We start from the raw sequence: 27,005 nt of genomic DNA, 5'->3' as shown, positions 1-27,005 counted from the left end.
TCCTGATATTACTTTTAAACCTTTGCCCCTCTACTGGCTTCAGCGGTCACATTAAGAGGAATGGGATGTAATCTTTTCATGGCAGCAGGCAGGGTGAATGACTTATCTCCCATAAAGCATGCCCTAGACCTGTGGTGGCTAACCTCCGGCACTTCAGCTGTGGTAAGACTACGACTCCCAAGATGTACACTTACTTGGCTGTTCTCAGAACTCCACAGAAATGAATGGAGCATGCTGGGAGTCGTAGTTTTACCACAGCTGGAGTGCCGGAGGTTAGCCATCACTGGCCTAGACCTCTACCACAAAGAAATGAAAACAAATATAAAGCTGTACTGAATACTGCATTATAGCTGAAGAGAGGTATTCCCATCTCGGCCTTTCATAACCACAGTAAGCGCTGGCCAGGAATGAGACATCCAGGCAGCTGTCGCTCCACTAGAAGCTATACAAATGGCGGAGCATGCTGTTCCCGGAACTCCTGCATATATGACCTTATACAATCGGCATAAAAAAAATAAAAGGAAAAACGCTATGGCTTTTGGGAGATAACATAGAAAAGCTGGAATACATGTACTTGTACTGACCCATAGAATAAAAGGGACATGGTAGTTATGCTGCACAATAAACACACATTTTAAAGCTTGATGTCAGTGGCGGAGTGCCCCTCCTTAATAAATGCTAATAAATTAGTTGTATGTACCTCAAAACGGTGCCACTGAAAAGTACACTCTGTCCCACCAAAAACAAGCCCCTATATGATTATGACAATCTTATTCACAAGGCTTTACCGGGCACAGGATTTTGGCTAGTTACCAAAAGTAATTCTGCTATCTCAGGAGGAGTGGCACATAGCTTAACCAAGTTTTATGGCGGAACTATAAAAAAGAAGGAGGAAGAAGCTGGTGTTTGATGTCCTAGTGTGTGGGAATACTTGGAGAGAGTGACAAAAATCTGTTTCGGTGACAAAAAAAAAGAAAAGAAAAGATACTCTTCAGGGAAAGGTCAGTGTGGAAGAGGAGAGGCCTCTGTGCACATCAACTGCTCCACAAAACGCGTGGGGTTCTCTTCAGACATGGCGGACGTCAGCTCAACCTGCTTCACTCCATTGCCTCTTCATGAAAGAAAGTACCTCAAAGTTTGAATGGGTTTTACTGGAACATGGCAGCGACCACCCGACAAAAGGCCGAGGCAGGGGATGTGCTGCCGACAATATGAAAACTGTATAGGGACCGAACGATCTTATTCACGCCTTTATCGTTTGTACCGGGCAGTGCAAGAACTCTTTAAATGAGCACTCGTATGGCCAGGCATCGTTCCGCATAAAAGGACCTTAACACATTTCTGGGGGGATTTATCATCTCCCTACACCAGCATTCTGGTGGAAAAAAAGTCACAAAGCCCATATTTATGACTTTTTAATGGCTCCGAGACTAAATTTATTTGCAAGTGGCGCTTGCACGCTGCCATAGCCTCTTTCTGACAAGGGGGCATGGTGTGTAGGTGGTGTCGGGCAGTGGCCCCCACCTATTTCTCTTCTTTTACACCAGTTTTTGTGGCATAAATGAAGGCTGAAATCAACAACAGATCTCAGTTTAGGCGATCTGACGGCTGCAGGATGCGCATCATTTATGACGAGGTCTGCGCCTCTCCATAAATTAAGCGCAACCATCATCAGTGCAGGGGATATCAAGACAGGCATAGTACACACCGGTCTTGATAAATTTCCCCCTGTGTGATCTTCAGCTAAGGATCCACCATGGAACTCTTATCAAAACGGGCACAGTAAGGTATATGGAGAAAAGATCCAGTAGTCAAGGTACTTTGGGGGAAATTTATCAAGACCAGAGGTTTCTACGCTGGTCTCGATATCCCCTGCATTGCCGGGGACGTCACAAATTAGGCACATCCTCCAGCAGTCCGGGACTGCACAAGAATAGGAATCCTCTATATAGTGCCGGCCATGTGCGGTGTCAGTGTTTTGCGGTCCGCAAAACACTACGGACGTCTGAATGGACCCTTACGATCCGGCAAATGATCTCAATAACGGAATTAAACAGATAAGTTTTGATTTTGCACATCAGGATGCATCCGTTCCGTTAGGATACGGTCGTGTGAAATCAAAACTGGGAAAAAAAAAAACGATCAGTCACTAAATACATTAAAAGTCAATGGGTGACGAATCTGTTTTTTTAGGCTACTAAAAAAAATGGATCCATCACCATTAACTTACATTGTCGGATCAGTTTTTTTCCGTTTTTATGACTGGACACAAAACCGCAGCTGGCAGCAAAACAGAAAACGGAATGCTGCTGGAAGGTTAGACATCCTGAACGGATCTCCTTCCATTCAGAATGCATGAGGACTAAATGGAAATGTTTTTTTTCCGAGTATCGAGATCCTCTGCCCAATCTCCGTACTGGAAAACAACGATGCAAGTATGAAAGTAGCCTTAAAAAGTCACAAAATATTGCAACTTTTTAATGGCACTTTTCAGGTTCAAGGGAGATGATGAATATCCCCCTTTGTGTTGACAATTGCAACCGCCATTTTGTAACCCCTCACCCCTAGGATTCACATTGTGCTGCAATATGTTCGGTATCAGTAAGAAATAATTGTAAAAATAAAAGTAAAAAATAAAAACCGGTGAAGCTGTATCGTTACCTGGGCAGAGGTGTGAATTCACTGATGATTCCTTCTGCTCCAAGGGTTATACCTTGAACAATAAAAGTGCTTCCCATTCCTTTCCAAAGTGCCTTCGGACCCTGTGAATAAACACGGCAGGAGACAGTCTTAGCACTAGAAGAAGAAAAGACTATGGGGGACATTTAACAGAACTGGCATGAAGGAAAACTGGCTTAGTTGCCCATAGCAACCAATCAAATTCCACCTTTCATTATGCAGAGCTCCAATGGAAAATGAAAGGTGGAATCTGATTAGTTGCTATGGGTAACTAAGCCAGTTTTCCTTTACACCAGTTTTGATAAATCTCCCCTTATAAATTCTGCAGTTGGGGCACTGGCAATTTTGTGTGTTACATTATACACCACATTGTGTATCTCCACTTCCGAACATCATGTCAAAGTACACAGCGTTCAAAATAATTATGCAAATTGGATTTAAGGGTCATAAAGATGTAATTTTTTTTGTTTTTCCATTAAACTCATGGATGGTATTCTGTCTCAGGGCTCTTTGGGTCACTGAAATCAATATTAAACACCTGTGATAATTAGCTTGTCAGGTAAGCCCAATTAAAGGAAAACTACTTAAAAGGGGTTGTCCCACAAAAAATATTCTACAGTTTTCAAACCAGCACCTGGATCTGAATACTTTTGTAATTGCATGTAATTGAAAATTTAGCATAGCTACTGAGTTATTCAATAAAGTGTATCTGTATAGCGCCACCTGGTGTTTGTTTGTTTTTCTTATCTCTTTGACCTGCTCACTGAGATGGCCGCACATGCTCAGTTTCATCCTTCACCTGCCTCCTGAGCTGTGATAGGGGGAGAGCTGAGACACGCCCCCTCAGCTGCAGCAGAAAAGACAATCCCCTTGAGCTGCCAGCTTGAATGGGGAGATCTCTGGATCCATGTCAGGTACAGGGCTGATTTTCATTTTTTACATTAGTCATGGGATAACCCCTTTAAGAAGGACATTCCACATTTTTAAGCTGGCTGCTGAAAAGGGTCAAATAGCGCAATGCCTTGGACAAGGTATGAAAACATTCATGAAAACTTAAGTGTGATCATCGTACTGTGAAGAGATTTTTGGCTGATACAGAGCACAGACAGGTTCATGCAGATAAAGGCATAATGAGGAAGGTTTCTGCCAGACAAATTCATTGGGTGAAGAGAGCAGCTGCTAATATGCCATTACAAAAAAAGAAAACAGGTATTTGAAGCTGCTGGTGCCTCTGGGGTCCCACGAACCTCACGGTATAGGATCCTCCAAAGGCTTACAGTTCAGCATAAACCAACTATTCAGCCACCTGTTACCAATGCTCACAAGCAGAAAGGGTTGCAGTGAGCTCAGACATACATAATTTTCAAACAGCAAAGAAATAAGGTTAGTCAGCACATCCCAGTGCACAGGTGCAAGTCTCCAAAGCTGAAAGCACTAAATCAAATAATAAAGTAAATACAATCATGCCCTACTCACTATAGAAAATGTACTAATGCTACGTTATAAATGTGAGATTCTTTGCAAATACATTTGTACAACATTATTTGTGCGTGTCCGCCAACGTCAAATCAATCTCTTTGGGACAGGAACCCAACACCAAATACTACCTCCGCTGGTGCCATACCTGCCTCCATTTAATTCATGGAATGCAAGTTCCACATACATGCTAAGCCCACACTGTATTATACCTCGTTTGGTGCCACAGAGTGCTGTTGCATTGTTTGTTTTTGCTTTTGTGTTTCCAGCCGTGGCGACGTGCACCTGTAAACAGGGATATGCTGACTAACCCCATTTCTGTCTTTGCAGTCTGCATTGGAGGTGGGGGGCGACTATTTTGGCCATGCACTCCTAACCTGTCTGTCCCACAGGCTGATTTTAATTATGCAAGCATAAAGCTGTAGCCTGCTCTCCCTGGCCTTTTGGCACAAGGAGAGGTAAAATACAGAGTGAACTTGGCATGCATGTAGAACCTGCAGTCTCTGAATTTAATGGAGGCCACTGTGGCACTAGAAGAGGTCATTTTTAGTGTAGGTCCCTTTCCTAAAGAGATTGACTTGACGCTGGCAGACAGGCACAACATTTTTTGTATAGCAGTGAGAGACTATGTAACTCTCTCTCCCTGAGGAGGTGGTGATGGTGAGTACAATAAAGGAATTCAAGAGGGGCATGGATGTATTTCTGGAGCGTAATAATATTACAGGCTATAGCTACTAGAGAGGGGTCGTTGATCCAGGGAGTTATTCTGATTGCCTGATTGGAGTCAGGAAGGAATTTTGTATTCCCCTAAAGTGGGGAAAATTGGCTTCTACCTCACAGTTTTTTTTTTGCCTTCCTCTGGATCAACTTGCAGGATAACAGGCCGAACTGGATGGACAAATGTCTTTTTTCGGCCTTATGTACTATGTTACTATGTAAAATGTATTTCTCAATAATCTCACATTTATAATGTAGCATTAGTAAATTTTCTATAGTGAGTATGAACTATTGTATTTACTTTATTATAAACTACAGTGACCCAAGCCCTCAGAGAGAAGAGGACTATCAGGAAGCTGCTGCATGTAGATGGAGGGGCATTAATAAGGGGGAATAGCCTGGTGCTTTCATCAGCCACTGATCAGTAAACTCTTGACTCCTCCTGAACGGTGCAGGACTCACTGCGGGAGGAGAGGTGTTGGAGGAAGTTGCTTAGGGTGTTACCAAATGTTGCGCCTAGTTACACCCTTGGGTACAGTAAGGCCCCATAGACTACTTTGGGGGCTCTATTATGGCTGCACACCACTTGCATATTACTCTGGTGTCAATGGGTGGCGAAATTAAATGGACTCTACAATTTTGACAACCCCTTCGTAATCACCAGTGTGGGCACAACACAAAAATACACATCTCAAATACTGCAGACCTTATTATGAGGCCTTATCCAAGCAATCAACGGTGGACAGGAATCTCTTCCTTACTATTCTCTGTCCAAGGTACAGTGTGCTAAAGAAAAATTGTACAAATCCACTATGATGAGGACAGTGTGCACTGGCTGGCCACCTGCTTCAAAAATGGTGACATCCTAGTGGCCATCAGCATCAAGACAAGCAATATGCCTCTGTTTGCGAGCAGATTAATAACATCTACAGTGTAGTGGTCAATGAGCCCCTAAAACATCTAAATATTCTCAACGTGGATCAGCAAAGAAACAACAATGACTGTGGGGTGTTCGCCATAGCATTTGCCTGTGAGTTTCTGGCAGATAACGGTAAACCCACAGCGATCTTCCAGCACAATGTAATGAGACCATCTAATATTCTGTCTGCAGAATGGCAGGATCACAGGCTTTCCTAAAAAGGTCAGTTAGCGACTCCATGTCTTTCATGACATGTCAAGTCTATAATGGGTCAAGAGATCGCCCTGACCAGAAGCCTGATATTACTGAAACAGACCTGGAACCTCTACGTCACCAAAGCTGCAGTCTCTACCCAACCCTAGATTACAATCCATGGTACAGGTCTAGAACCCACAGACTTGTTGGCATCGGTAAGTAACCAGTGACTTTTCTAAGTTTCATCATCTTCATGTATTGATTGTAGACAGCATATAGTATAATAAATAAATATTTTTATTGATCAAATATCCAAATGAAGTATTTCTCACAGAAAAGTATTGCAGTAACACATGTTTTGCGATACACATTTATTCCCTTTGTGTGTATTGGAACAAAACCAAACAAGGGAGGAAAGAAAAAGCTAATTGGACATAATGTCACACCAAACTCCAAAAATGGGCTGGATAAAATTATTGGCACCCTTTCAAAATTGTGGATAAATAAGATTGTTTCAAGCATGTGATGCTCCTTTAAACTCACCTGGGGCAAGTAACAGGTGTGGGCAATATAAAAAAGTCACACATGAAAGCAGATAAAAAGAAGAGAAGTTCACTTAGTCTTTGCATTGTGTGTCTGTGTGCGCCACACTAAGCATGGACAATAGAAAGAGAAGAGAACTGTCTGAGGATTTGAGAACCAAAATTGTCGAAAAATATCAACAATCTCAAGGTTACAGGTCCATCTCCAGAGATCTAGATTTGCCTTTGTCCACACAGTGCGCAACATTATCAAGAAGTTTGCAACCCATGGCACTGTAGCTAATCTCCCTGGGCGTGGAAGGAAGAGAAAAAATTTTATGAAAGGTGTCAACGCAGGATAGTCTGGATGGTGGATAAGCAGCCCCAAATAAGTTCCAAAGATATTCAAGCTGTCCTGCAGGCTCAGGGAGCATCAGTGTCAGCGCGAACTATCCGTCGACATTTAAATGAAATGAAACGCTATGGCAGGAGACCCAGGAGAACCCAACAGCTGACACAGAGACATAAAAAAGCAAGACTACATTTTGCAAAAATGAACTTGAGTAAGCCAAAATCCTTCTGGGAAAACGTCTTGTGGACAGATGAGACCGAGATAGAGCTTTTTGGTAAAGCACATCATTCTACTGTTTACCGAAAATGGAATGAGGCCTACAAAGAAAAGAACAGAGTACCTACAATAAAATATGGTGGAGGTTCATTGATGTTTTGGGGTTGTTTTGCTGCACTGGGTGCCTTGAATGTGTGCAAGGCATCATGAAATCTGAGGATTACCAATGGATTTTGGGTCGCACTGTAGAGCCCGGTATCAGAAAGCTGGGTTTGCGTCCGAGATCTTGGGTCTTCCAGCAGGACAATGACCTCAAACATATGTCAAAAAGCACCCAGAAATAGATGGCAACAAAGCGCTGGAGAGTTCTGAAGTGGCCAGCAATGAGTCCAGATCTAAATCCCATTGAACACCTGTAGAGAGATCTTAAAATTGCAGTTGGGGAAAAAGTACCCTTCCAATAAGAGAGACCTGGAGCAGTTTGCTAAGGAAGAGTGGTCCAAAATTCCGGGTGAGAGGTGTCAGAAGCTTATTGATGGTTATAGGAAGAGACTGATTTCAGTTTTTTTTCTCTCAAAGGGTGTGCAACCAAATATTAAGTTAAGGGTGCCAATAATTTTGTTTTGCCCATTTTGGTGTTTGGTGTGACATTATGTCCAATTAGCTTTTTTTCCTCCCTTTTTTGGTTTTGTTCCAATACACACAAAGGGAATAAACATGTGTATAGCAAAACATGTGTTACTGCAATACTTTTCTGTGAGAAATACTTCATTTTCTCAGGGGTGCCAACATTTACAGCCATGACAGTACTTAAAAACCGGTAATAGCAGCATGCATACACAGGAATAAAGAAAAACAGGACCACAGATAAAAGGGTCATATGCCAGACTACGAAACCCGTAGATGAAAAGTATTTATATTAAATTTCCTTCAAGATCATCCAATAAAGGAGGAAAGAGGGACAAACGAATTATCTCAATTGCCAAGTGCAACCTCCTTCAGTGAAAGAATGTAAATCAAAAGGAAATGTATCTACCGAATTACAAATAAAGTGCTTAGTGCAATGTAAGACTTACAAAATTCATCACAGAGTACATAATGTAGAAAATAATACCGACCAATGCAGTCCAGACCCCGACGCGAGTTTTGCAATCGCTTCCTCAGGGGATAAGTGTGTAATGTGCTCTTTATCCTTATATACCCTACTAATTAACAAAATTCTAAAAACATATGTGGAAATACCTTAGGGGATATATCGTCACATGTGCTTAGAGGATGAACATGGCGTGCGTTCCAAGCTGGAACGAACAACATCACATCCTGTATATGGTAAAGAGCCACCCACTGACTATCTCCGCAAAAATTAGCACCTAAATTAATATTAGAAAGAAGGGGAGAGGATCTAAATTAAATAATAAAACATAAAAAATAGAGATGGTGTAAATATGAGCGCATCAATGGAAGAAATGAGATCGGAACCAATATCCACAGTGAAACGCATATCCCCAAGCAGAATACCCAGCATGCGTTGCACTGTGGAACGCAGATCACGATCTGTTACCTCCGGATGTCCAATGCGCTCCACGCTAGAACGCATCACTCGCTTCAACATAGCGATAAATACAGCCATACACTGACCATCAATGTTAGCTATATTTAAATAAAAAACAAAGAGTGATGTTTGAATACCCCCATAATTGTTAGAATAGAAAAAATGAAAATTACCATGATGATAATTTAATATACCAAAAATCGATTAATCAATCAACCATACAGATGAACCACATGATTACTCTCATATGTGAACCTTATGATGATAAATAATACCATGATAATATTTAAATACAAAATATATATATATATATATATATATATATATATATATATATATATATATATATATATATATATATATATATATATATATATATATATATATATACACACACACATACACACAAATCGCAGGTGCAAGCTACCCGGCATAATACAGCAAACAAAAAACAGTAGCAGCACACCACATCATGTATTTGACCCTGTTCACACATTTACCTGTTCACTTAGTCTTAGCGCATATAGTGGTGTGCTGCTACTGTTTTTTGTTTGAGATTATATATATATATATATATATATATATATATATATATATATATATATATACATACATATACACACACACACAAACACACTCACCTAAAGAATTATTAGGAACGCCATACTAATACGGTGTTGGACCCCCTTTTGCCTTCAGAACTGCCTTAACCTCTTAAGGACACATGACGTACCGGTACGTCATGATGTCCTGGTACTTAAGGACACATGACGTACCGGTACGTCATGTGTTGTTCCGATCACTGCCGCCCGGCCGGCAGTGATCGGAACCCGGTGCCTGCTCAAATCATCGAGCAGGCACCTAGGCTAAATGCGCGGGGGGGTCCCGTGACCCCCCCATGTCGGCGATCGCGGCAAACCGCAGGTCAATTCAGACCTGCGGTTTGCTGCAATTTCTGCAGTTTCTGATCCCTGCGGTCCCTGACCGCGGGGATCAGAAACTTTAGTATTCCTAAAATAGATCTGTATCCCTCCCCCTGCACCCCCCGAGTGATTTTAGCCCGGTGGGAGGTGCAGGGGGAGGGTTGCGGGCAGTGCGGGCGGTGCGGGAGGCGGGCGGTGCGGCAGGCGGGATCGCGATCCCCCGCCCGCCTCCCCTTGTATAATCGTTGGTTTCTAGTGGGTATACCAGGGTGCCAGCACATTGCTGGCACCCTGGTATAAACGGCTGACATCTGCGATGCGATGTCAGCCGTTAACCCTTTCCATACAGCGGTCCGTACGGACCGCTGTATGGAAAAGGTTAACAGCGCAGGGAGCTCCCTCCCTCTCCCATCGGGGGGCTGCTGTGCCTTTGCAGCCCCCCGATGGGAGAGGGAGAGAGCCCCCAGAGAGCCCCCCTCAGCCCTGTGCTTACCCTTCCCCGTCTGCGCAGTTCTGAGCAGACGGGGAAGGTTCCCATGGCAACAGGACGCCTCTCAGGCGTCCTGCTGTCCATGGTGCTGAACAGATCTGTGCTGAAAGCATAGATCTGTTCAGTGTAAGTAAAATACAGTACAGAACAATATATATTGTACTGTACTGTATTATACAGACATCAGACCCACTGGATCTTCAAGAACCAAGTGGGTCTGGGTCAAAAAAAAAGTTAAAAAAAGTGAAAAAAAAGTAAAAATCAAAAAACACATTTATCACTGATTAAAAATGAAAAAAATAAAATTCCCTACACATGTTTGGTATCGCCGCGTCCGTAACGACCTGATCTATAAAACGGTTATGTTACTTTACCCGAACGGTGAACGCCATAAAAATAAAAAATAAAAAACTATGATGAAATTGAAATTTTGCCCACCTTACTTCCCAAAAAAGGTAATAAAAGTGATCAAAAAAGTCGCATGTACGCCAAAATAGTACCAATCAAACCGTCATCTCATCCCGCAAAAATCATACCCTACCCAAGATAATCGCCCAAAAACTGAAAAAACTATGGCTCTTAGACTATGGAAACACTAAAACATGATTTTTTTTGTTTCAAAAATGAAATCATTGTGTAAAACTTACATAAATAAAAAAAAAAGTATACATATTAGGTATCGCCGCGTCCGTATCGACCGGCTCTATAAAAATATCACATGATCTAACCCCTCAGATGACCACCGTAAAAAAATTAAAATAAAAACGGTGTAAAAAAAGCCATTTTTTGTCATCTTACGTCACAAAAAGTGTAATAGCAAGCAATCAAAAAGTCATATGCACCCCAAAATAGATGCCAATCAAACCGTCATTTCATCCCGCAAAAAATGAGACCCTACTTAAGATAATCGCCCAAAAACTGAAAAAACTATGGCTCTTAGACTATGGAGACACTAAAACATTTTTTTTGTTTTAAAAATGAAATCATTGTGTAAAACTTACATAAATAAAAAAAATAGTATACATATTAGGTATCGCCACGTCCGTGACAACCTGCTCTATAAAATTACCACATGATCTAACCTGTCAGATGAATGTTGTTAATAACAAAAAATAAAAACGTGCCAAAAAATCTATTTCTTGTTACCTTGCCGCACAAAAAGTGTAATATAGAGCAACCAAAAATCATATGTACCCTAAACTAGTACCAACAAAACTGCCACCCTATCCCGTAGTTTCTAAAATGGGGTCACTTTTTTGGAGTTTCTACTCTAGGGGTGCATCAGGGGGGCTTCAAATGGGACATGGTGTAAAAAAAAAACTGTCCAGCAAAATCTGCCTTCCAAAAACCGTATGGCGTTCCTTTCCTTCTGCGCCCTGCCGTGTGCCCGTACAGCAGTTTACGACCACATATGGGGTGTTTCTGTAAACTACAGAATCAGGGCCATAAATAATGAGTTTTGTTTGGCTGTTAACCCTTGCTTTGTAACTGGAAAAAAAATATTAAAATGGAAAATCTGCCAAAAAAGTGAAATTTTGAAATTGTATCTCTATTTTCCCTTAAATCTTGTGCAACACCTAAAGGGTTAACAAAGTTTGTAAAATCAGTTTTGAATACCTTGAGGGGTGTAGTTTCTTAGATGGGGTCACTTTTATGGAGTTTCTACTCCAGGGGTGCATCAGGGGGGCTTCAAATGGGACATGGTGCCAAAAAAACAGTCCAGCAAAATCAGCCCTCCAAAAACCAAACGGCGCACCTTTCACTCTACGCCCCGCTGTGTGCCCGTACAGTAGTTTACGGCCACATATGGGGTGTTTCTGTAAACAGCAGAGTCAGGGCAATAAAGATACAGTCTTGTTTGGCTGTTAACCCTTGCTTTGTTAGTGGAAAAAATGGGTTAAAATGGAAAATTAGGCAAAAAAATGAAATTCTCAAATTTCATCGCCATTTGCCAATAACTCCTGTGCAACACCTAAAGGGTTAACGATGTATGTAAAATCAGTTTTGAATAGCTTGAGGGGTGTAGTTTCTTAGATGGGGTCACTTTTAGGGAGTTTCTCCTCTAGGGGTGCATCAGGGGGCTTCAAATGGGACATGGTGTAAATAAACCAGTCCATAAAAATCAGCCCTCCAAAAACCATACGGCGCACCTTTCACTCTACGCCCCGCTGTGTGGCCGTACAGTAGTTTACGGCCACATATTGGGTGTTTCTGTAAACGGCAGAGTCAGGGCAATAAAGATACAGTCTTGTTTGGCTGTTAACCCTTGATTTGTTAGTGGAAAAAATGGGTTAAAATGAAAAATTAGACAAAAAAATGAAATTCTCAAATTTCCTCCCCATTTGCCAATAACTCTTGTGCAACACCTAAAGGGTTAACAACGTATGCAAAATCAGTTTTGAATACCTTGAGGGGTGTAGTTTCTTAGATGGGGTCATTTTTGGGTGGTTTCTATAATGTAAGCCTCGCAAAGTGACTTGAGACCTGAACGGGTCCCTAAAAATTGAGTTTTTGTAAATTTCTGAAAAATTTCAAGATTTGCTTCTAAACTTCTAAGCCTTATAACATCCCCAAAAAATAAAATATCATTCCCAAATCAATTCTAACATGAAGTAGACATATGGGGAATGTAAAGTCATCACAATTTTTGGGGGTATTACTATGTATTACAGAAGTAGAGAAACTGAAACTTTGAAATTTGCAAATTTTTCCTAATTTTTTGTTAAATTAGGTATTTTTTGGTGCAAAAAAAATAATTTTTTTGACTTCATTTTACCAGTGTCATGAAGTACAATATGTGACGAAAAAACAATCTCAGAACGGCCTGGATAAGTCAAAGCGTTTTAAAGTTATCAGCACTTAAAGGGACTCTGGTCAGATTTTCAAAAAATGGCCTGGTCCTAAGGTGTAAAAAGGCTGTGTCCTTAAGGGGTTAATTCTACGTGGCATTGATTCAACAAGGTGCTGATAGCATTCTTTAGAAATGTTGGCCCATATTGATAGCATAGCATCTTGCAGTTGATGGAGATTTGAGGGATGCACATCCAGGGCACGAAGCTCCCGTTCCACCACATCCCAAAGATGCTCTATTGGGTTGAGATCTGGTGACTGTGGGGGCCATTTTAGTACAGTGAACTCATTGTCATGTTCAAGAAACCAATTTGAAATGATTCGAGCTTTGTGACATGGTGCATTATCCTGCTGGAAGTAGCCATCAGAGGATAGATACATGTTCTCATTCTGTTTACGCCAAATTCGGACTCTACCATTTGAATGTCTCAACAGAAATTGAGACTCATCAGACCAGGCAACATTTTTCCAGTCTTCAACAGTCCAATTTTGGTGAGCTCGTGCAAATTGTAGCCTCTTTTTCCTATTTGTAGTGGAGATGAGTGTTACCCGGTGGGGTCTTCTGCTGTTGTAGCCCATCCGCCTCAAGGTTGTGCGTGTTGTGGCTTCACAATGCTTTGCTGCATACCTCGGTTGTAACGAGTGGTTATTTCAGTCAACGTTGCTCTTCTATCAGCTTGAATCAGTCGGCCCATTCTCCTCTGACCTCTAGCATCCAGAAGGCATTTTTGCCCACAGGACTGCCGCATACTGGATGTTTTTCCCTTTTCACACCATTCTTTGTAAACCCTAGAAATGGTTGTGCGTGAAAATCCCAGTAACTGAGCAGATTGTGAAATACTCAGACCGGCCCGTCTGGCACCAACAACCATGCCACGCTCAAAATTGCTTAAATCACCTTCCTTTCCCATTCTGACATTCAGTTTGGAGTTCCGGAGATTGTCTTGACCAGGACCACCCCCCTAAATGCATTGAAGCAACTGCCATGTGATTGGTTGACTAGATAATTGCATTAATGAGAAATAGAACAGGTGTTCCTAATAATTCTTTAGGTGAATAAATATAATATAATAATATATATATATATATACACACACACACACACACACACACACACACATACACACATACATACATATACACACATACACAAAACCATATTCCATATGATTTCTCCCATAATTAATTAAATACCATCATTATATTTATATTGAGAGACTAAGGCCCCTTTCACACGGGCGAGTATTCCATCACATGATCTTTTACCATGGTGATGGATCATGTGATGGACCATGTGATGACCGGAGTGAAGTCACCACAGGTCCTGTTCAGCAAAAGAGACAGAAGGAGATGCCGGGCTGCGCGAGCAAGTGGATTAAGGAGAGTTAAATTATTATTAATTTTTTTTTAACCCCTCCAGCGCTATTTTACTATGCATTCTGTATTCAGAATGCTATTATTTTCCCTCTTAACTATGTTATAAGGGAAAATAATACAATCTACAGAACACCGATCCCAAGCCCGAACTTCTGTGAAGAAGTTCGTGTTTGGGTACCAAACATGCGTGATTTTTCTCACGCGAGTGCAAAACGCATTACAATGTTTTGCACTCGCGCTGAAAAATCGTGGGTGTTCCCGTAACGCACCCGCACATTTTCCCGCAATGCCCGTCTGAAAGAGGCCTAACTCCTAAAACATCATCGTGCTATGCACAAAAAAACAAACTATAAAACAATTAATATAAATAGATTAAAGTGCAAAGTGCATCACATGTGAAAGTGCAAAGTGTCAGTGAGAGAAAACACACACCATATGCTATACTATACATAAAAAATACAATACATAAAATAAAAATATAAATATTGAATATTGTATATAATAAATGTGAAAAACCAATTAATATATGTAAACAAACAAATTCATATATAGCCAATAATAACGTAGACTAATATTTGGTCAGCATATGATGACATCTTTAGACTGCAACATATATCGGGTATGAATGGCTGATATCAATTTTGATCAATAATAAGACTCTTTCTTTCAACCTTTCCCTTTTATATGTCTTTCCATCTCTTTCTTTCAATAACTCCCTTCTATATATCTTCTGTATAGGGTAGATGGGAAGTCCCAAATCATTGTATAGCCAATAGTCACATCTGTAGCATCTCATCCTCATCCCAATTTAAGCACGTATATCCCGCCACCTAAAATAAAATAACAAAAACAGTTCAAAAACATGAGCACATGTAAAAACCAAAATAAGATGAATATACGGAATGCAGAAAAGACCTTGTTAAGTCACAATATATACATTCTCATCACAAAAATGGAAGCTCAAACCTTCATTAAGGCAATGAGGGGCAACTGTATTGAGCTGAAAATCCATTTCGCCTCCCTCTGTGCCAGTAAACGTTTCCAGTTGCCTCCCCTATTGCCAATCAAAATCCTATCAATACCCCTTACCTTCAGAAGAGAGCCGTCACATTCATGAGCCGTGACGATTCCCAAAACATGTTCTCTGGTACGTTTTTTTTTAATTCCCCGTGATGTCATGCCTACATATAAAAGATTGCATGGACAACTGGCCACATAAACTACACCAATCGTGTAACAAGATATGGCATGCGTGATGTGGTAAGATCTGTGGCCCGCACCATTTGGGAATGTTGTAGTTTTCACTATATTGGGGCAGGCAACACAATTACCACAAGGACGACATCCCTATTTAGATCTTTTCAAACCAAATAATCTATTTGGATTTGTACCTTGGTAATGACTGTGTACTAGTATGTCCCTTGGATTTTTCTCTCATCTGTAGGTAATAGAAGGATTGGAAGGCAAATATTTCCGCTGAGTATTATCCATGAGTAAGATGTTCCAATATTTCTTCAAGATAGACGATACTTCTTTATGGCCCGAATTAAATGAAGTAATAAATCTCACCCTTTTCCATCGCTCAATGTGGGTCGACTCTGTAGTAAGGCATCTATTTTACAATGTTTAGCATGCAAATATCCTTTTCAATGATGGATCACTGTAGCCCCTTTCTTTAATGTACCTTGCCAGATAACGAGGATATCATCGATATATCGAATCCAAAAGGTGGACTTTTTTAAATTTGATCAGTTAAGAAGATCCTCCTCTCCCACAGCTCCAGGAAGTTGCAGAAGAAGAAAGAAGATAAACCTTTGGATGGCGCTGTCAGCAGGAGTCGGAAGCAGGTAGGTATTGGTAACAATACTTTTTTATTTTCAGTCAACGCGTTTCAGGGGCGGAGAGCCCCCTTCATCAGGACAGTATATAATATAAAACAACATTCACATGTGGCGGTTATTATGTGGTGCTGCCTCCTATCTCTCTTTTATCTCCACAGCTCCAGGAAGAGATTTGCATACGAGGGCGCACAAGCTGCCCCCATAGCGGTACCCTGGAGCTGTAGGTAGTAGGAACCCTCAAAATGTTAAAAAATTGGGCCGCAATGCAAAGTTGAGCATAGTCAATATAAATGTCCCAAACTCACCAATGTCAGACGTCATTAAGAAATTTGTGGCAGCCAATATCCCATCTTAACCACCTCCGGACCGCCTAACGCAGGATCGCGTTCCGGAGGTGGCAGCCCTGCGCAGAGTCACGCATATATGCGTCATCTCGCTATGGGCGAGATTTCCTGTGAACGCGCGCACACAGGCGCGCGCGCTCACAGGAACGGAAGGTAAGAGAGTTGATCTCCAGCCTGCCAGCGGCGATCGTTCGCTGGCAGGCTGGAGATGTGTTTTTTTAAACCCCTAACAGGTATATTAGACGCTGTTTTGATAACAGCGTCTAATATACCTGCTACCTGGTCCTCTGGTGGTCCCCTTTGTTTGGATCGACCACCAGAGGACACAGGTAGCTCAGTAAAGTCCCACCAAGCACCACTACACTACACTACACCCCCCCCCCCCGTCACTTATTAACCCCTTATTAGCCCCTGATCACCCCTGATCACCCCATATAGACTCCCTGATCACCCCCCTGTCATTGATCACCCCCCTGTCATTGATTACCCCCCTGTAAAGCTCCATTCAGATGTCCGCATGATTTTTACGGATCCACTGATAGATGGATCGGATCCGCAAAACGCATCCGGACGTCTGAATGAAGCCTTACAGGGGCGTGATCAATGACTGTGGTTATCACCCCATATAGACTCCCTGATCACCCCCCCTGTCATTGATCAACCCCCTGTAAAGCTCCATTCAGACGTCCGCATGATTTTTACGGATCCACTGATGGATAGATCGGATCCGCAAAACGCATCCGGACGTCTGAATGAAGCCTTACAGGGGCGTGATCAATGACTGTGGTGATCACCCCATATAGACTCCCTGATCACCCCCCTGTAAAGCTCCATTCAGATGTCCGCATGATTTTTACGGATGCACTGATAGATGGATCCGATCCGCAAAACGCATCCGGACGTCTGAATGAAGCCTTACAGGGGCGTGATCAATGACTGTGGTGATCACCCCATATAGACTCCCTGATCACCCCCCTGTCATTGATCACCCCCCTGTAAAGCTCCATTCAGATGTCCGCATGATTTTTACAGATGCACTGATAGATGGATCCGATCCGCAAAACGCATCTGGACGTCTGAATGAAACCTTACAGGGGCATGATCAATGACTGTGGTGATCACCCCATATAGACTCCCTGATCACCCCCCTGTAAAGCTCCATTCAGATGTCCGCATGATTTTTACGGATGCACTGATAGATGGATCCGATCCGCAAAACGCATCCGGACGTCTGAATGAAGCCTTACAGGGGCATGATCAATGACTGTGGTGATCACCCCATATAGACTCCCTGATCACCCCCCTGTCATTGATCACCCCCCTGTAAAGCTCCATTCAGATGTCCGCATGATTTTTTACGGATGCACTGATAGATGGATCGGATCCGCAAAACGCATCCGGACGTCTGAATGAAGCCTTACAGGGGCGTGATCAATGACTGTGGTGATCACCCCATATAGACTCCCTGATTACCCCCCTGTCATTGATCACCCCCCCTGTCATTGATCACCCCCCCTGTCATTGATCACCCCTCTGTAAGGCTCCATTCAGACATTTTTTTGGCCCAAGTTAGCGGAATTTTTTTTTTTTTCCTTACAAAGTCTCATATTCCACTAACTTGTGTCAAAAAATAAAATCTCACATGAACTCACCATACCCCTCACGGAATCCAAATGCGTAAAATTTTTTAGACATTTATATTCCAGACTTCTTCTCACGCTTTAGGGCCCCTAGAATGCCAGGGCAGTATAAATACCCCACATGTGACCCCATTTCGGAAAGAAGACACCCCCAGGTATTCCGTGAGGGGCATATTGAGTCCATGAAAGATTGAAATTTTTGTCCCAAGTTAGCGGAACGGGAGACTTTGTGAGAAAAAAATTAAAAATATCAATTTCCACTAACTTGTGCCAAAAAAAAAAAAAATTCTATGAACTCGCCATGCCCCTCATTGAATACCTTGGGGTGTCTTCTTTCCAAAATGGGGTCACATGTGGGGTATTTATACTGCTCTGGCATTCTAGGGGCCCCAAAGCGTGAGAAGAAGTCTGGTATCCAAATGTCTAAAAATGCCCTCCTAAAAGGAATTTGGGCACCTTTGCGCATCTAGGCTGCAAAAAAGTGTCACACATCTGGTATCGCCGTACTCAGGAGAAGTTGGGGAATGTGTTTTGGGGTGTCATTTTACATATACCCATGCTGGGTGAGAAAAATATCTTGGTCAAATGCCAACTTTGTATAAAAAAATGGGAAAAGTTGTCTTTTGCCAAGATATTTCTCTCACCCAGCATGGGTATATGTAAAATGACACCCCAAAACACATTCCCCAACTTCTCCTGAATACGGCGATACCACATGTGTGACACTTTTTTGCAGCCTAGGTGGGCAAAGGGGCCCATATTCCAAAGAGCACCTTTAGGATTTCACAGGTCATTTACCTACTTACCACACATTAGGGCCCCTGTAAAATGCCAGGGCAGTATAACTACCCCACAAGTGACCCCATTTTGGAAAGAAGACACCCCAAGGTATTCCGTGAGGGGCATGGCGAGTTCCTAGAATTTTTTATTTTTTGTCACAAGTTAGTGGAAAATGCTTATTTTTTTTTTTTTTTTTTTTTTCATACAAAGTCTCATATTCCACTAACTTGTGACAAAAAATAAAAAGTTCCATGAACTCACTATGCCCATCAGCGAATACCTTGGGGTCTCTTCTTTCCAAAATGGGGTCACTTGTGGGGTAGTTATACTGCCCTGGCATTCTAGGGGCCCAAATGTGTGGTAAGGAGTTTGAAATCAAATTCTGTAAAAAATGACCTGTGAAATCCGAAAGGTGCTCTTTTGAATATGGGCCCCTTTGCCCACCTAGGCTGCAAAAAAGTGTCACACATCTGGTATCTCCGTAATCGGCAGAAGTTGGGGAATGTGTTTTGGGGTGTCATTTTACATATACCCATGCTGGGTGAGAGAAATATCTTGGCAAAAGACAACTTTTCCCATTTTTTTATACAAAGTTGGCATTTGACCAAGATATTTATCTCACCCAGCATGGGTATATGTAAAAAGACACCCCAAAACACATTCCTCAACTTCTCCTGAATACAGAGATACCAGATGTGTGACACTTTTTTGCAGCCTAGGTGGGCAAAGGGGCCCACATTCCAAAGAGCACCTTTCGGATTTCACAGGTCATTTACCTACTTACCACACATTTGGGCCCCTAGAATGCCAGGGCAGTATAACTACCCCACAAGTGACCCCATTTTGGAAAGAAGAGACCCCAAGGTATTCGCTAATGGGCATAGTGAGTTCATGGAAGTTTTTATTTTTTGTCACAAGTTTGTGGAATATGAGACTTTGTATGAAAAAAAAAATAAAAAAAAAAATTATCATTTTCCACTAACTTGTGACAAAAAATAAAAAATTCTATGAACTCGCCATGCCCCTCACGGAATACCTTGGGGTGTCTTCTTTCCAAAATGGGGTCACTTGTGGGGTAGTTATACTGCCCTGGTATTCTAGGGGCCCAAATGTGTGGTAAGGAGTTTGAAATCAAATTCAGGAAAAAATGACGAGTGAAATCCGAAAGGTGCTCTTTGGAATATGGGCCCCTTTGCCCACCTAGGCTGCAAAAAAGTGTCACACATCTGGTATCCCCGTACTCAGGAGAAGTTGAGGAATGTGTTTTGGGGTGTCTTTTTACATATACCCATGCTGGGTGAGATAAATATCTTGGTCAAATGACAACTTTGTATAAAAAAATGGGAAAAGTTGTCTTTTGCCAAGATATTTCTCTCACCCAGCATGGGTATATATAAAATGACACCCCAAAACACATTCCCCACCTTCTCCTGAGTACGGAGATACCAGATGTGTGACACTTTTTTGCAGCCTAGGTGGGCAAAGGGGCCCATATTCCAAAGAGCACCTTTCGGATTTCACAGGTCATTTTTTACAGAATTTGATTTCAAACTCCTTACCACACATTTGGGCCCCTAGAATGCCAGGGCAGTATAACTACCCCACAAGTGACCCCATTTTGGAAAGAAGAGACCCCAAGGTATTCGCTGATGGGCATAGTGAGTTCATAGAACTTTTTATTTTTTGTCACAAGTTAGTGGAATATGAGACTTTGTAAGAAAAAAAAAAAAAAAAAAAAAAAAAAAATCATAATTTTCCGCTAACTTGTGACAAAAAATAAAAAGTTCTATGAACTCACTATGCCCATCAGCGAATACCTTAGGGTGTGTACTTTCAGAAATGGGGTCATTTGTGGGGTGTTTGTACTGTCTGGGCATTGTAGAACCTCAGGAAACATGACAGGTGCTCAGAAAGTCAGAGCTGCTTCAAAAAGCGGAAATTCACATTTTTGTACCATAGTTTGTAAACGCTATAACTTTTACCCAAACCATTTTTTTTTTACCCAAACATTTTTTTTTTATCAAAGACATGTAGAACTATAAATTTAGAGCAAAATTTCTATATGGATGTCGTTTTTTTTTGCAAAATTTTACAACTGAAAGTGAAAAATGTCATTTTTTTGCAAAAAAATCGTTAAATTTCGATTAATAACAAAAAAAGTAAAAATGTCAGCAGCAATGAAATACCACCAAATGAAAGCTCTATTAGTGAGAAGAAAAGGAGGTAAAATTCATTTGGGTGGTAAGTTGCATGACCGAGCAATAAACGGTGAAAGTAGTGTAGGTCAGAAGTGTAAAAAGTGGCCTGGTCTTTCAGGGTGTTTAAGCACTGGGGGCTGAAGTGGTTAATGGCGAATCGATGTATAAAGCGATCCCACATCATAAGTGACAATATCATATCTTCTTCCAGTTGTAAACAGTTCACCTTGCGTTACATGTCGCCGGTGTCCTTAAGATAAGATGGAAGACTTTCAACCGGTGATCTCCGGGTGTGATCTATCAATTTACAAATAGCTTCACACATGTTCTTAGTACCTGAGACAATCGGACGACCTGGTGGAACCTTTTTTGTTCTTTTTGGCTGATCACTCCTTTGTCACATGCCCTCTGGAGAATCTCACCGAGTGCACACTGAAATACGTTCAATTGGTTGTAGGTTAATTTTTTATAACATTTGGAATCACGCAATTGTCAAAACGTCTCTCGTTCATATAGGTTCACATCTTCCATGTTGTTCAATTGTTTCAGTGCTAGGCGTTGTTGTCTATTCAGATTGTCGCCCAATGTGTACCTCAGAATCACTTTCAGATCTTCCATCACTAATTTCACAAAAATATCTATGTTTGCATATAATATTGTCGATGGAAATTTCTTTGATTTCGGTACCAGTGACTTAGTACCAGATCGGCAAGTAGAATACCTATCTTGCTCGTCCAACAAGTCACACAAAGTTTGTACAGCCCTTCGTTTTTCTTCAGTGAATAATGCCTCACCGTCACCATTCTTATGATAAAATTTCTTAAAAATCGAATTACATGCAAACATATTCAGGTCCTTTACCGCTGTAAAAAGATCAAATTTAGTTTTAGGAATAAAACTCAGATGTGCTATTGCAAGTTGATAATGATGGTTTCATTTACACAGATTTGTTCCAGAAACCCACGTCAGTGAACAGCCGTCTTCATGCTAACTCCTTTCATCCGAAGACATTGATAGGCAGCATACCTATATAGGCCAGTTTCTGCGATTAAGAAGATTGTGTTCTCGAGATGAAGATTTCAAGGTAAGAGCCAAAGAACTACACAATAGGTTTAAAGAAAGAGGATACAGTGATTCATCATTGAAAAGAGGATATTTGCGTGCTAAACATTGTAAAATAGATGCCTTACTACAGAGTCGACCTACATTGAGAGATGGAAAAGGGTGAGATTTATTACTTCATTCAATTCGGACCATAGAAAAGTATCCTCTATCTTAAAGAAATATTGGAACATCTTACTCATGGGTTATAGTCTGCGTAAAAATATTTGCCTTCCAATCCTTCTATTACCTACAGACGAGAGAAAAATCTAAGGGATATACTAGTACACAGTCATTACCAAGGTACAAATCCAAATAAATAGATTATATGGTTCGAAAGGACCCAAATGGGGATGTCGTCCTTGTGGTAATTGTGTTGCCTGCCCCAATATAGTGAGAACTACAACATTCACAGATGGTGCGGGCCACAGATCTTACCACATCACGCATGCCATATCTTGTTACACGATTGCTGTAGTTTATGTGGCCAGTTGTCCATGCAATCTTTTATATGTAGGCATGACGTCACATGAATTGAAAAAAACGTACCAGAGAACATGTTTTGGGAATTAGCGCGGCTCAGGACGAAAAGGACCTAACCAGACTGAAAACTATCCCTCGCCACTTCAAAATCCATCATGAATGTGACGGCTCTCTTTTGAAGGTAAGGGGTATTGATAGGATTTTGATTGGCAATAGGGGAGGCAACTGGAAACGCCTACTGGCACAGAGGGAGGCGAAATGGATTTTTGAGCTCAATACAGTTGCCCCTCATTGCCTTAATGAAGGTTTGAGCTTCCATTTTTGTGATGAGAATGTATATATTGTGACTTAACAAGGTCTTTTCTGCATTCCGTATATTCATCTTATTTTGGTTTTTACATGTGCTCATGTTTTTTTTAAACTATTTTTGTTATTTTATTTTAGGTGGCGGGATATACGTGCTTAAATTGGGATGAGGATGAGATGCTACAGATGTGACTATTGGCTATACAATGATTTGGGACTTCCCATCTACCCTATACAGAAGATATATAGAAGGGAGTTATTGAAAGAAAGAGATGGAAAGACATATAAAAAGGGAACGGTCGAAAGAAAGAGTCTTATTATTGATCAAAATTGATATCAGCCATTCATACCTGATATATGTTGCAGTCTAAAGATGTCATCATATGCTGACCAAATATTAGTCTACGTTATTATTGGCTATATATGAATTTGAATTACAAGAATAGATGTCAGTGGCTCACCAGCATATAATACCATGAGATGGTGCTCACTCCAAGGGCAACACCCCAAGCCCGAGAAACGTGTAGAACAAATTAAATGGAATTTGGAGGGCACTCAAAAATATCGGGAGATCAACTGGAGATCAGATGCATTTGTTGGTAAAAAAGATTTTATTAAAATTCACTAATAGTATAAAATAAAGCAAAAAATCCATATAGTGTTTCCACAACAACAGATTTTCTGCCCTAAAAGTACCTATACCCTATATTAAGTAAATCAGTCTGTGAATTGCTGTGTGGACGGTCTCAGTGTTCCCCCTTTGATATAGGGGAAGATGATGTTACTATGGCGAGTACTACGGTATTTCCACCTGGAGCGTCACACCTGGCAAAAATCGCAGAGGATAATTCCATTGCAATATATTGGTACTAGTACAAATTATGCCCAGACAAAATAATAATAAAAATACTATAGTAGATAATAAATAAAAAAAGAGAAAAATAATAACAATAATTTAAAAAATAAAAAAAATAAAATCGCAGCAAAATGAATATCGATTGTCTATTCAGGTATCCTCCAGATGGACATGTAGATATCAAGTACCGCTGTAATATGTCACAATGTTTCTTCCAAATTATGGAAAAAATGAAAACAGAAAGCAACAAGAAAATCCTCCTAATTGCAGTACAAGAATCCCCTTCAGTGGGGTTAAATCATTACTCTGCGGTTTGTTCGGCAGAGGTTATTCGAACCTTCCGAATATTGCCATAGTTGTAGTTAAAGGCATGTCATTTTAGTATAGTCATTCAATAGTATAATCTCATACACCTGTAGATCTATTTGATCAATATGTTTGCCACACGGGCTACTTTACCCTCCGATTGGTCCTGGTAGGATAATGCCGGCTTGTATGTATCGCTTAGATCTCACGATGATATGCGCTCCGATCGACGTCCCACATGTGCTAGGATCGCAGTTCTTTTCTTTGCTGCGCTGTTTATATTTCAGGGATGGTTCGATCTCTCGATATATCAGTCAGATCTATTCTCTCCTAAATTCGTATACTGTCAAAACCAAACTCGTTTCGGGACTACGGCCCTTCGGAGATGTGTAATACAAGGATTAAGTTCTAGTGGATCAGTAGTCATTCATACTCCTGAATGTTTTTGAAAAGTCGCTGGGTCTCTCATGCGACTTTTATGCGATATGTATATTAACATAGTGAATAGTCATACATGATAAACTGTAATTGCTAGTAAAAGGTGTAAGATGTATGGAGAAAAATGCAATACACAGTATCGACAGTGCCAAAAATGGTTTTGTCTTGGGACTAATCCTGTCCCTGAAATAACCTCATTAGCATTGTATTTAAAACCAATATAGTGAGAAGGCAAAAGATGAAAAAAATAAGTTTCTAGAAATAGAGAGGTCATAATAGATAGTTATATATAATGACTTAGGGGATTTATACTGGGCTGGATGATGGATGTATGGTGAGACAAATTGCTAATGGACACCCACGGGCAGGATTGCTAATATGGAGGGTCAGTGATCGTATAAGGGACGGGGGCCGACGTGGAAGGAGAAGTCGGGATGCTGGTAAACAGCCAGGTCCCGACTTCCCATCCCCCACCGGCGCCCGCCCCAACCGTTCGGCTTATAGAAAGCCAAACAAATCCATTTCTGCATTGAGGCCTATTGGGGCCAATGTGTCAAATTCATAGATCTTTTTAGCCTCTGCTCTAGACATTTGTTGCCCCCTCGCCATGATCTGCTAACTTTTCAAGGGCTGCGAACTTAAGTGTACTTGGGTCTTGATTATGGAATATTTTGTAATGATCTGAAACTGAATGATTTTCAAATCCTCTCTTAATATTATTAATTTGTTCAGCTATGCGTTTTTTAATGTTCTTTTCGTCCGTCCAATGTACTGCTTTCTACATGGGCATTCCAAAATGTACATCACTTCTGTCGAATTACATGATAAGCTGTCTCTAATTTTGAACTGAAATGAGTCATGGGATGAATGGAATTCCGTGTTTTTTTTTCCGGGAAATTGGTAATTCTGCAGTTTTTGCAGAATCCACATCTGTGGAATTCCTTTGTTAGCAGCCAGTTTGTATTGACCCCCAAAGATGTTCTTTTCCTTATAGATGGTGCAACTAATAAACCCAGATTTGGTGCCCTAGTATAAGTAATAAGTGGTTTAGGGGTCAGGTGGGGGCCTATAACTTTGTCTCTTAATAGATGATGCCACTGTTTGTTTATTATCTTCTCTATCGTCCTGTATTGTGCATGGAATGGATGTATAATTCTCAAGTCGCTGTCTTGTATATTGGCCCTTTCTTTAGTTTTAAAGAAATCTTCTCTATCCAAACCCCTCACTTTTTGGAGTGCTGTCTCTACTACCTTCTCTGGATATTCTTTAATCACAAACTGCTCTGTTAACTGTATGGCTTCCTTCTCAAATTGCTCATTGACCGTGCAATTTCTTTTTAGTCTTCTAAACTGACTGGTTGGGATGTTGGTCAACCATCTTGGGAGGTGTCAACTTGAATACAATATAAAGCTGTTCTTCATCACCGGTTTATGGTAGGTGTTGCATATTAATATACTATCTGTAATTGTGATATTTAAGTCCAGAAATTCAATTTGGGACCTGCTCGTGTTTGTAGAAAAGCTAAGGGTTCTATCGTTGTTACTGATGTCCTCCAAAAAAGATTTTAAATTTTCCTCTGTATTATTCCAAACGAAAATGATGCCATCTATGTATCTCCACCAGAGTACCAGGTTCGTCCCCAAGTGTGGGTGGATGGTCTCCTTTTCCCACTGGGCCATAAATAAATTGGCGTAACTGGGGGCGAACCTGGTACCCATGGCAATGCCCCTATCCTGGACATAGAACTCTGCTTCATACCAGAAATAGTTGTGTGATAGAATAAATCTGACACCCTCCTTTATAAAGTCAACCTGTTCCTGTTGGCCACCATTTTGTAATTGCATACCTAGTGCTGCTATGCCTTGGTTATGGTCTATAATGGTGTATAGGGAATTCACATCCATGGTGCCCAATATCCATCCATCTTCAAAAACCAGGCCTTCCAATGTTGATATGATGTCCGTGGTGTCCTTAATGTACAATGGAATCCATTTAACTACCGGTTGTAGTAACCTGTCGATGTATTGTGATAGGTTTGAAGTTATTGACCCTATTCCTGATATTATTGGGCGGCCTGGGGGTTCCTTATAATTTTTGTGGATTTTAGGGATACAGTAGACTATGGGTAATCTTTTTGTGGTACCTGTTATATACTTATGTTCGCGTTCCAATAAGATTCCTGAGTCTCTTCCTTTATTACAGTATTTAACTAGTTCTCCATAGTACTTATGAGTGGGGTCATTGCTCAATTTCTTATATGTCATGGTGTCAGATAATTGTCTCAAACATTCTTTTTTGTATTGTTCAGTGTCTTGAATAACAATTGCTCCCCCCCTTATCCGCTGGTCTAATGGTTATATTCTGTTGAGTTTGCAGTTGTTTGATGGTATCGATTTCCCTTTTTGTTAAATTGTTGGAGACTCTTCCCCCCTTTAATTTCCTAAT

General features: G+C 41.0%; 1 protein-coding gene across 1 annotated transcript in view; it reads right to left on the bottom strand.

The window, feature by feature from the left end:
- The window catches only part of SLC25A46 (solute carrier family 25 member 46), a 68,988-nt gene that overhangs the window by 3,566 nt on the left and 38,417 nt on the right, over positions 1 to 27,005 (bottom strand). The window contains exon 5 of the mRNA XM_040421612.1: positions 2,662 to 2,762. Coding sequence (XP_040277546.1) covers positions 2,662 to 2,762 — 101 coding nt within the window. The remainder of the gene's footprint in view (positions 1 to 2,661; positions 2,763 to 27,005) is intronic.

Source organism: Bufo bufo, chromosome 2 (genome assembly GCF_905171765.1).
Source record: "Bufo bufo chromosome 2, aBufBuf1.1, whole genome shotgun sequence".
NCBI classification, from domain to species: domain Eukaryota; kingdom Metazoa; phylum Chordata; class Amphibia; order Anura; family Bufonidae; genus Bufo; species Bufo bufo.
The sequence above is the reverse complement of the archived record's forward strand: the minus strand, read 5'-3'. Positions and strand labels throughout refer to the sequence as shown.